This window comes from Corvus kubaryi, unplaced genomic scaffold, assembly GCF_017639235.1.
Source record: "Corvus kubaryi isolate FWS band 111438036 unplaced genomic scaffold, C.kubaryi_AGA036_p1.0 37216, whole genome shotgun sequence".
Classification (NCBI taxonomy): domain Eukaryota; kingdom Metazoa; phylum Chordata; class Aves; order Passeriformes; family Corvidae; genus Corvus; species Corvus kubaryi.
The window spans coordinates 133,135-144,590 of NW_024581061.1; the positions used below are offsets into that span (position 1 = coordinate 133,135).

Below are 11,456 nucleotides of genomic sequence, written 5' to 3' on the forward strand. Positions count from 1 at the left end.
TTCCCTCCTATGCTTGAAGCAGAAGCAGCAATCCAATCTTAAATGGATTAAACAAAATTGTTTTCTTTAACTCTGGGCTTTGTTTTGTTGTTTAAGAATTAACCATAGTTCCTTTGCTTGAGAGATTTAAAAGCAGCAATGAAAATGGCTGTTCTGTTGCTTTCTGAAGCTTACTCTTAGCATTAATGGTATCTATGGAAATCTAAACTTGAAAAGACCACTTGGTAGTTTCCACAGCTCAGTTTTGTGACTCTACATGCAAGTCAAAATAAACTTGTTAAATTCAATGTGTTCACCGCAAATTATGACGTTTTATAACTAGCACCCCCAGGATCCTTTGACTGTGACACATATGGGAAAAAAAAAAAGCCAAATAAGCTAAGTCAGTGTTGCACAGCAAGAACCAAGAATTGAAAGCTTGGTAATTTTTCCTAAACATCAATTTTAATGCAGGTACTTGTCTGTCTATAGACTAAGATTTCTGCCAAAGTTAAACCTCTAAATTATTAAAAATGTATTTTTCATAAAGTGCTGCACAACCATACAGTTGCCAGCCTCCAATGAAACCATGATGCCCATGTTTAATTTTCCTGGTATGTACAGATGACATATTCTTCCTTAAATATACAATCCTCACACAGCTCTCTGATTGTGGTTTCTGTTGTCCTTCACAAACGTCATCCCAGAGCTGTCTCTTGGCACGCATAAGAAAAGAAACAAGTGATGAAAATTTGTAAATCAACTTTATTCAACGATGACCATCATTTAGGCATCGGCAATAGTAACTTCAACTTCTACGCCTGGTTCAATGCTGATGGAAGTGATCTGCTTCACGATCTCAGAAGGGCTGTGCAAGTCAATGAGCCGCTTATGGATACGCATCTGGAAGCGATCCCAGGTCTTGGAACCCTCACCACAAGGCGTCTTCCTGGTAGTGATCCGCAGGGTCTGAAAAGTCAAACACGAGCTATTTAGCTGATGGACTGAGAGGAGTCATCTACAATCATATAAAAATATGATCACCTCTAAATACTGTATGGTACCTATGCCATTAGAAAGTTATCTATTAAGTTATAGTCTACTGATGTTAACATTCCTTCCCCACATATTTAATTTCATTAAAAAAAGAAGTTCATTATTAAAATAAACTGAACAGAAAAGCCCCTTCCACATTCAACATGTTTTGCACCTAGTTACTTTAGGTATCAAAGCAACTTGTGAAATCATCTTCTTCACTGGGTCACCCTCAGTTTAGTAGTACTTCTTTTCATCTCACCTTCTGTTCTTTAAAAAAAGATATTTTAAACACACAGTTGCAGAAAGAAAACCAACTTTTAAGACAGGAAAACAGCGTCAAGTACCTTGGTGGGCATGCGAACAGGTCCCTTCACCTTCAGGTTTTTTTCCTTAGCACCTCTGATCAGGTCAGCACAGACTGAAAAAAGACATGCAGTAGCTCAGGTTTGCAACTGTTTTACTTGCTTGATTTCTTAGGCAAGTATTTCAAACAAAATGTTGGCTCAGAATAGCGTATGAGTGATCACTGCCATTCATTTTAAGCATTATCCTCATAGCCAACCACGTACAACTGGAAGTGTTGTGGCATGATGAGCAAAATTATGTTCCAACAGTAAATAAAGCCATTACTACAACTCTATTTAAACTCTATTTAAGCTGTTATCTGCCTGAAGAGCCTGCAAACAGTATTTTTTATATGATTAAACAGCGGCAAAGCTAGTTCCTAAACCAGATTAAATAATTTCTTAAAGAATGTTAAACTAAATTCTTCATAACGCAAGTGACAAAATACCGAGAAACCAGTGCCTTTCAGTTCTTATACATTCAAACTGTCATAATTATTTCAAAATTCCCCACAAAAACTAAAGGGAAAAAGCTGCACTCTTATACATTAGTCATTATGACATAGGTTTTCAGCATAATGCAAACCCCCAAAACACCAGCTGATTAAATTCAGATTAAATCTGAATTTATATTTCTGTGTATGAAGCACTTTTGGTTGACTTTGCCAGCCAAGGCACATACAAACAGGCAAACAGTAACATCTTTACTGGTTTCAAAACATTGTATTTTGCAATGCAAACATGGCACCTATTATTCATTACATGACAAGCTACCCAAGTAAACAGAAAAGTACTACTCACCCTTCTCCAGTGATTTTACATTGCGACTTGTCAAAGTTATTCTAATGCGATGAATCGCCACCTCTTGTTCCACAGGTGCTTTGCCAGTATCTTTAAATGCCTAAAATGTTGAAGTTACAAATATCAGACACTACAGTGAACACCAACCAGCACAATCCACAGCCTCTTAAAACCAGATTTCTAGAGTGTAAAGAACAATTTAGCTGTGGGACTGTATTAAACTACTGACTAGAAAAGATATCTGAAGGGCATGGTGGCATGGAAGAAAGAATGGGAAGAGAATGAAAGGGCAAAGTCCTAACTCTAAGGAAAAGCAAAATTTTAGTGTCTAACTGCATCTCACGGTGGGAAGCTGCAACACCCGGGTGTTCCCTGCTATGCCTATAGACAGCTGGCACAAACATTCCTTTTCCTCAAAAAAAAAAAAAAAAAAAAAAAAAAAAAAAACCAAACAAAAAAACAACCAAAAAAAACCCAAAAAAAACAACAAAACAAAACAAACAAAAACAAAACCACGTCAGTCTTCATGTATCTTAAACTTAGCCTGACTACAAATTAAGACTTGACCAACAAAACAGCCACAACTCACACCACAAGAACAGAAAGGGGCACCTGGCCAGAAAGAAATTCGGCCACTCAGGAAACTGATTTGAGGAGCTTAAGCGATTAAACACTTGCAAATAATGCGGCATTAACGTGCGCTAAACGAGCTGATGAAATAGGAGTAAAAATAAGGAAAAAGAAAGGTTTTAAGAAAAGAGGGATGAAATATACATATGTATGCCTCTATAAAATATAAATTGCGGGGGTGCTCAGAGGACGGAACCAGGCCCTTCTTGGTGGTGCCAACAAGTAAGACAGGAGACAACGGGCAGAAACTGATGCACCTGAACATGAAGAACTTCTTTACTGTGCGGGTGATTGAGCAGTGGAGCAGACTGCCCAGAGAGGCTGTGTGTGGCGTCTCCCTCACTGGAGATATTCAAGAGCCGTCTGGAGGCAATGCTGCGCCATGTGCTCTAGGATGACCCACTGCGGTCCCTTCCAACTTAAACTGTTCCGTGATTCCATGAAACATGGGATGTCACACTGACGATAAGGTGTTCCCTACCGCATTAATTGATCACATCCCCTTTACAAGGGCCGCCCTGTAAGGGACACGAGACCGGATCAGCACCGCTCACGCCGGGCTGCGGCCGCCTCCCCTCCGCCTGCGGTTCTCCCGTGCTGCCTTTCCCGAAGGGAAAGACACTGCCGGGCCCACAGGCCGCCCTCCCTGCCCGCCGGCTCGGGGTGAGCTCCGGAAGCCGCCCCGGCAGCCGGGGGCCCTCCGCGCACCCGCGGGAAGGGCAGCGCGTTCCCGGGGCCGAGGGCCTGCACCGCCCGGGCGGGCACGGCGGCCACGCGGCGGGGCCAGCGCGGCGGCCCCGCTCCCTCCCCCGTCCCCAGCGCTCCCCCGCCTCACCATGGCGGCAGCGGAGCCTTCCTGACCGACTTATTCCCGGGCTCGGGCGGCGCGGGGCCCAGCGAACAGCGGTGAGCCAGGAAGCGGCGGCGCAGGAGAGGCAGGCGCAGCGGCGGCCGGCGCTTATATAGCGGAGCGGCGCCGCCTCCATCCGGGCGCTGCGGGACCTTTCACCCGCCCGCCGAGCACGGAAGCGCCGGGGCGGGGAGCTTGGGGAGGTTCAGCTTCCTGCAGGGATGGTGGCCTCGTAGTCCCGGCCGATGGCGAGCGGAGAGGGGTTCGGCAGCTGCCATGCCCCCTTGCCTGGGCTTGGCCCGCTCTGCGGCGTACAGCTCCCTTCGCGCTTGGCTCCCGCGGTCTTCTCGGGCTCCTGGGTGCCTTTTCCGGGAGATTCCGACGTTCTGCTGGGGGAGGATCGGAATTTGGCTCACAAGAGAGGCTTTATCGCTTCCAGTGATAGCGATCCCGTTCCCGTCTGAGCCTTTGGGTCTTTTAGTCTTCATTCATTATCTTAAGCTGTGCCAGGGGAGGTGTATGTTGGACATTAGTAGGGGTTTATTCACAGAAAGGGTGGTTAGGCATTGGAGTGAGCTGCCCAGGGAGGTGGTGGGCACTGTCCCTGGGCGTGTTTAAGGAGAGACTGGATGTGCCATGGTCTAGTTGAACGTGGTGGTGTTCGGTCACAGGCTGGACTCGGTGCTCTCAGAGGTCTGTTCCAGCCCAAATGATTCTGTAAAGTGGAGATGCGAGAGCAGAAGTTTTAAGTAAAAGCGCTCGTTTCATTCATGCTTAAATTTAAGAACTTAAATGAATTTTATTCATGAGAGTTCCATTATTTGTTCGGGTTGGGCATTGGAGGCGTATTTTTTACTGAGAATGGTCTTTGATTTAGCCTGAACAGCAGTAACTGTTAGTCCCAAACCAAGTGTTTTGCTGAAAATATGTCTGTTTCAAGTTACATCACTGAAGAACCAGAGAAACATGTATTGAAATGATGGCCTATAATAAGGTCACTATGACTATCTTTTAAAATTAATAATTCTAATTTGGAGTTCTGTCCAGGAGTCACAGACATGTATAATGTTAGCATAACTACTGCACCTCTGGAAGCTTAGTAGTTACTACAGTTATTCAAGAAAGCCTGTTTGGTGTTTTAGGATGAGCTTACGTTCAGCTATCACACTCTGCTTTAAAATATTTTTTTTTCCCTACTAGTTGCTTTAGTGGTCTTCATTTGGTCCTTAAACCTCATGTGATGGAGTTAACTTTTATATGCCAACTATTCCATAGTTTAGGCTTGTTTGCACTTGGATTATTTGTACTCTTTGAAATCTCTAATTTACTAATACCTTCTTTGAAAGTACTAGAGGCTGTATTTTGATAAAGCAGTTCGAAGAAACATGGATACAGAAGTTGCTGTTTCCTGAAATGCAGTGATGTCTTTTGCCAATGGAGATCAGTACTTAAAAAATCTGTTTTGATGATGGTCACAGTTCTCTGGTCTCTTCCTCCCTGCAATAAAAACATCGTTTGGTTTTGGTGGCTTGTTTTCTGAGCCTTTTAACAATTACATATATACTATTTTTGAACTTGTACACAAGGAACCCATGTTTATTCTGTTACCAGCTATTCCAGCTACTTCCTGAGGAAGTTTTCCATCTATAAGTGTTTTATATTCATCACTCTTAAATGCATGACCTCACACTGATCATGCTGAAGCACTTAGTTTTCCAGTAATCCAGATGGTTCCCAATCAGCAGCCCTGCTACACTATTTACTTAGAGCTTTTATGAATGTTCTTAGTAAACTTTATTTCCAGATAAAATACCAAGTACCTTGTTGCCAAGAACTAATTCCTGTGGGATTCAATTAGAAGTATGTCTGACTGAGTCCTCAGTGGTGACACAGACCTGTAGCCTTAGTTTTAAGTTGCTTGCTATGAACTGTATGTGCACAGCTGTGCCAGTTTCTCCGTGTCCTTCTGAAAAAGTTGATGTGCCAATGTGGTATATCAACACTGTTCCTACTGTCTACCAAATAAATGCTGTAATTTCACGAAAAAAAAAAGTCATTCCGAAAAGATACATTTTCCATACATTTAAGCTGTTTAATTTAAGTACAATTTGCTCATTTATTTCTTGTTCCTATATGAAGAAGTTGGTTTGGGTTTGGTTTTTTTTTTCCTGGGGTTAAGGCGAGGTTGACCGTAAGTTCCTGAATTTGTTCCTTTCTTATTTTCTCAGTTATTGGCACTACCTCAGCTTTCTTTGAGATTTTTCTTTTTTTTTCCTGAGTTCCCCAGATTTCTCAGAGCTTATGGAAAATCCACATTAACGGCACACAAGTCTCCTTTGGCAGCTCTTAAAATTCTTGGATGCAGGCTATCTGGAGCTGCTGATTTAAAAACCGCCTCACTTCTGTTCCTATGTTTAAGGCTCCAGAGCTATTGTTGGAATTTTCTGATATATGTTGTTTTTCTCCACAAATGTGTTACAGAAATTTGCCTAAACTTTGTTTTCTCTGAAATACACTATATATTAAAAATGCTCCCTCTTGCCATTCATGTGAGTAAATAGCTGTTCTAAATACAACTTTTTGCTTATCTTCTGAGTTTTTTGTTATTCTTAACTTCTAATTCATATTTTATATTCTGCCTGGTTTTCCTTTGATTACATACTGCTTTTCATTTAGGTTTTTCTCCACAGACAATGCTAACTTTATTTAAGAGATTGTGATTCTGTGACTTAAATTAATACCCAACAGCCTGTGCTTTTTAGATGAAGCTTCCAGGAGTGTTTGCCTCATGTCAAATAATTAAGAAGATAACTTATTAAGAAGCAAGATGTGTTTTTAACATGCCTTGGTAGTCTGTAGCAAAAACAATACCTAATTTAGTGATTTATCATGCAGAATATCATTCCATGTGTATTCATGACACTTTCTGACTTTTATTTTGGTGTTTACAGATTACTGGGGATTTTTTTTCTCTCTTCCTTTGACTAGTTTGTCCTTCAGAAGAGTAGCTTCTGGCATGAGTCTACCTATGTGACAGAAGGAGCGTTGTGCCCGTTGTCAATCAGATCTTCTGTAATAACTTAGTGAAATGAAGATTTGTGTTGTCTTCTGGTGAATGTTGAACCTTTCTCATGCACCTTTGACTGCGTCAAAGGACAGACATACTCCCCAGGCTTTGTAGCTTGGGTTGTGAACACCATTCAGTTCTTTGAGTAGATTTATTCTGCTTATTTCACAGTGGTGGCCCGTGGATGGTTTTGGCAGGGCTCACAGTAGCTTCCTTAAATCTGCTCTGTCATTTTTCATACTGATTATTTGATGTGGGCAGCTCCTTGGAAGCTGTCTTGGTTGTGCCAGCCTATAGACCTCAAGCATTTGCTTTCAGTGGTGATTAACATGTTCCTATTTACTTGTAAATCACTTCCTTCTCCGAGGTCACTGGGATCTGAACACACTTTTAAGGGTTTTGTTTGAGCTTCTGATCTTAAAATACCTGTGAAGCAGGATCGTACCTGAGGCTTCCAGGACGGTCATCGTTCATCGGGAGATGGTTGAGTCTCTAAACCAGTCAGGAGAAATCCGATGAAAGCTATTTTCAACCCTTTTAAGAAAGACTACAGCATCTCCTTGGTCTTAATTGTAGGTATCTGCTGATCCTCTTGTGTTAAGTCTCTTGGTTGTATCATGTTGCAGAACTCTCATCCAAGTTCTTTGCTCAGCAGTTAGCTTTCTCTACAAGTGCCCCAGCTACTGAAACTTCAGAAAAAAAGCTGGAACTAAAAAATACCCCCTTTTAAAAGACTGATTTGTGTACATGGGTAGCTGCTAACTGGCAATGCTCTCTGCAGGTAGCAGGTGGACAGAATGCACAGCTGGAGTTCTCATATTGCACCTAGCCTGTCCATTTTACATTTTTCTAAATTTTCATGCCAATTCTAGTATAAAGCTCAGCATATAAAAATGCAACCACCCCTCAAAATATTAGGCTCTCTTTATCTTAAAAATTTCTCATGCAAGCATGGAAGACATGAACTAAGTCTGTAATTCAGAAAAAGAGCAACTGTGCTTTAATGGAGTCCTTTACTGTTGACAAATGTTGCTACAAATATTGATTGTTAGGAGATGTTTTCAAGCGGGCAACTTGAACTTTGTAGTTATCACCACAAGCTCTTTCTTTCTAAATACACACTTTATGCCTGGCAGATAATACACTTGGCTTCTAATGTCATTGATGTGGTTGGAGGAAAACTTCTCCCTTGTCAGCCTTGTTTTTACCTTGTTTTTCTGACACAGATCACTGTGACAAAAAATACAAAGCTGCTGATATGCTCCAGCATTTTTAATGACATGGAATCTGATACAACATTACAATATGTCTTAAAACACTCAGGGCTGAAATGGGATTGTCCATCTGGACAGCTTTCAGGAGGATATTTGAATTCATCCTGTTCTAGTTCAATCTTAATTTTTTTTTTTTTCTTTTCCAAATTGATGAATTATGTGTTCTCTGCTTTTCTGGAACAATGTTTGTTTTCTCTCCACTCCTTTCTCTGCTGATGTAATGCTTTTGTCAAATTCGTAATAATGAAAAAACCACTTTTTGCAGAGAGTAACTGTGCAGCTCACGTAGTCTTGATAGCAACCGAGGTGGTTTATTGATTAGCAACATGTAATTTGCTGGTGATCAATGAGCTGTATATTGTGGATCGGTATCAGCAATACAGCAGAAATCACGATACTAGAGGCTTACAAACTGCTAGTAAGCACCCAATGATTTCTTACTCCTGCATATTCACAGATTTCTATATGCACTTCCACTCTCTCACAAGAAGTGTGGGTTACAAATACCCAGTCCCAGTTTTGGGAGCCTGTGCAGCCAATCCACATGCCAGGAAAAGTATACTCTGAATTCCTGTTTGCACTCCTGAGAGGTGGGTCCCTACTGCTCTGCCTGATCCTGTCAGTCCCCCCAGTCTGTACCAGCAGTGGGGTGGCAGCTACTTACCATGTCTGATGAGGAGGATCTTAGAAATATTAGCACCTACTGCTCTCCCACCCCAAGATTTCTTCTAATAATCACAAATTCTCATGCTGCTTTTCAAGCTAACTTTTTTTTTTCCTCAAAAGGCTCTTGTTAATCTAATTCCCTGGTTAGTGTTTAATCTGAGTGGTCCTTGTCTTAAGCAAGCTTTGTTATTGTTAATTTCCTCTTAGTATTATCATGTTTTGGGCAAGCATCCTCTGTTGTTGACCCCGACAATCCTCTCAGAACATGCCAGTTTGGCTATTCTGTTCACACAGACTATTTATACTCACATTCCTACCCTATCATCTGTTGTTATCCAGGCCAGGTTACCAAGAGTGGGAGCATGTAATCCCTGTACAAAAAATCCCCAGCATTAGCCCAGTGAAAGCAGAACTAGTGGGCATACAAACAGAACTGTGGCATTTTTGCATCCAGTTTTCATTTTGGAAATCGCCTCAGAAGACTTCATGTGGAGAAAGGTTAATCAAGTACAAAAAATGAACTCTAAACTACACAAATCTCTCCAATCCAGATTTGGCCACTTGAGGCAGCACCACTTGGCACTGTTTGTTGTGATCTGTTTCACTTTGTAAAAATAGTTCAAGAAGACCGCAGTAGTTTGTACAACATGCTGAAAACTTGCACCTACTCAAATAATATCCATGGGACTCATTGAACAGAGCAAGCTGTTCTAACACCAGAATTGGAAATGGCTTCCAGGGCACGGGTTGTTTAGCTGCTCTTACCTTGCTGGCTTCTCTATGGGTGCTTTGTACTGGGAGTGTTTAGGAGCTAGTGGTATGTACTGGTGTGTACAAACTCTCACAATGCTGTGCTGTGAAAGACTTTGGAGTTGTTTTTCCTCCTCATATCTGCCTCATGCAAAGACTTCGTGGGAAGCTGCCAGCAGCAGGGTATTAGCATGGTTGGATGTCTGTCCTGGAGAGAAAAAAAAGTGTTTAATTTTACAGCAGTTCTGTTTGCCAGTATATGTAGTCCACATATATGTTTGCCTATGTGTTTCAGAGCCCACTGATCATGGTTTTTTCATCCAAAGACCAGTTTAATCTAGTATAATTCTTTGGCGAGACAGAGTAGTAGGGAATTGTTTCACGGTGCTTGTGCTGCCTCTCTGTCATGGAACAGGGATAATTTAAGGAATGGTTCTGGCCTCACACTGCCTTATGCCTAGAGGAAAAATTTCTCTTGATATGGAATGCATCACTTCATCATGTTTAGGTTTTTTATTCCTGAAAAATTTTTCCTCATCTCTTCAGGATTGGTGTCCTTTTGTGATATTCTTGATCCAATTGGTTTTCAGATGGTGAATGTTTGCAAGCACAAAATTCAGCAAATGCTTGCCACAGATGATGAGGAGACTTAAAGCAAGGGGTGATTTCCACCTTGATGTTACAGGACTATTAGTGCCGGATATTAGTTGCAACTTGCAGTTTTATCTAGATTACATCCAGGTTTACATCAGGATTACATCCAGATTACATCCATCCCACAGCCTTCTGTGGGACTTGAAGTGCCCTTCCTGACCCTGGCATCTGTAAAGGAAGATTAAAGCCAATTCAGCAATGCTTCTCCTGTTGTGCCTGACCCTCTGTGAACTAGCCAAGCTAAGTTACTCAAAACCTGACAGAAATAGGAATAGCAACATAGAACTTAGGACCTGGAACTAAAGGAGGATACTGTGGTGTTAAAGATGTGCTTTAGAAATTAGTAGCCTCTGAGGAAATCATCATGCTGTGATCGCTCAGAACAGCTGGTTGGATCCACAGCATACCATGAAAGTGATCCAAGAGGCACCAAGTATGAAGAAGTTTTGGTTTCAAAGGCTTTACTAACTTCTCCATGAAGTTAATGTGGCAAAGTGGCAGCTGCAGTTTACTGCATGGAGGTTATGAGGCTGCAGCAGCAGGGCAGGAACAACAACCGTAGAGTTTGTAATATCATTCATAGAAGACCCAGAAGTTTTGTTCAAGAGAACATCTTACTAGGAGCTTACAGGAAGTCTATTAAACTTAGCTTTCACCTAAATAAATGACAGAAGTTCCTACTTTACAAAAAGTTCCTACTTCATGAAAATGGGGCTTGTGCATGGCCTTTCACACCAGTCTACAAAATGTGGTTGTAAATGTGAAATATAGTTTGCTATATTTTTCCCCTAGGAAATGATATAAAACAGGAAAGTCTTTTTCCCCTCCAGCTGTTGGGGAAGATGAAACAGGAAAGCCTTATAAATATGATTGCCTGACAAAAGATTTTGGGAATATGAAAAATACAAGCGACATCGAAATGAAAGCCGCTTTTGAAATACCAAGTCTTAGTTACTGAACAACTGGAAAACAATGGTATGGCCGACTGAAGGTAATCCCCTCTTGATTGAACAATACCCTCTGCTTGCAGGCAGGTCCAAGGGTCAGAGCAGACCCTACTAGCTCAGCAGAAGGGGTCCAAAGAGTAGTTTTTAGGAGTTAAGATGTAACACTCTATGGTAATATAAGAACTCTTATAGGCTATATGTAAATGCTATAGGATTTGTATCTTGTATTAGATTGGTTAGTGACAATTAGAATATTCAGTATAGAAGATTGTATTGTATTGTATTGTATTGTAACCAGGACTTCAGTATTCCACTCTTACACACTCTCGACTCTCACTCTCTCTCTTACTCTTACACACTCTTACTCTCTCTTCACACACACTTCTTCACTCTCATTCCTCTCGCTCTCTCTCTCTCTTACCCGCTTACTCTCTTGCTCTCTTGGGCCTGCTCAGA

General features: G+C 41.6%; 1 protein-coding gene and 1 non-coding gene across 2 annotated transcripts; both read right to left on the minus strand.

Annotated features, from left to right (window-relative positions):
• Nucleotides 1-724: 724 nt before the first annotated feature.
• On the minus strand, nucleotides 725-3,755 carry RPS20 (ribosomal protein S20). The gene is made up of 4 exons (XM_042022558.1): nucleotides 3,628-3,755; nucleotides 2,163-2,262; nucleotides 1,362-1,435; nucleotides 725-948 (listed from the first exon to the last, which is right to left on the minus strand). The coding sequence occupies exons 1-4, from the start codon at nucleotides 3,628-3,630 to the stop codon at nucleotides 766-768; spliced, it is 360 nt and encodes a 119-aa protein (XP_041878492.1). The 5' UTR covers nucleotides 3,631-3,755; the 3' UTR covers nucleotides 725-765.
• Nucleotides 1,514-1,577, minus strand: LOC121661938. The gene has a single exon (XR_006015136.1). It is a non-coding gene; the product is annotated as a small nucleolar RNA U54 (small nucleolar RNA).
• Nucleotides 3,756-11,456: the final 7,701 nt, after the last annotated feature.

Bases quoted from the DNA above. Each gene is read 5' to 3' on its own strand.
- RPS20 (XM_042022558.1), bottom strand. The intron at 1,436-2,162 runs GTGAGTAGTACT...GTCTTTTTTCAG, and splicing joins TGTAAAATCACTGGAGAAGG to TCTGTGCTGACCTGATCAGA. The intron at 949-1,361 runs GTACTTGACGCT...TTGACTTTTCAG, and splicing joins CTGTTCGCATGCCCACCAAG to ACCCTGCGGATCACTACCAG.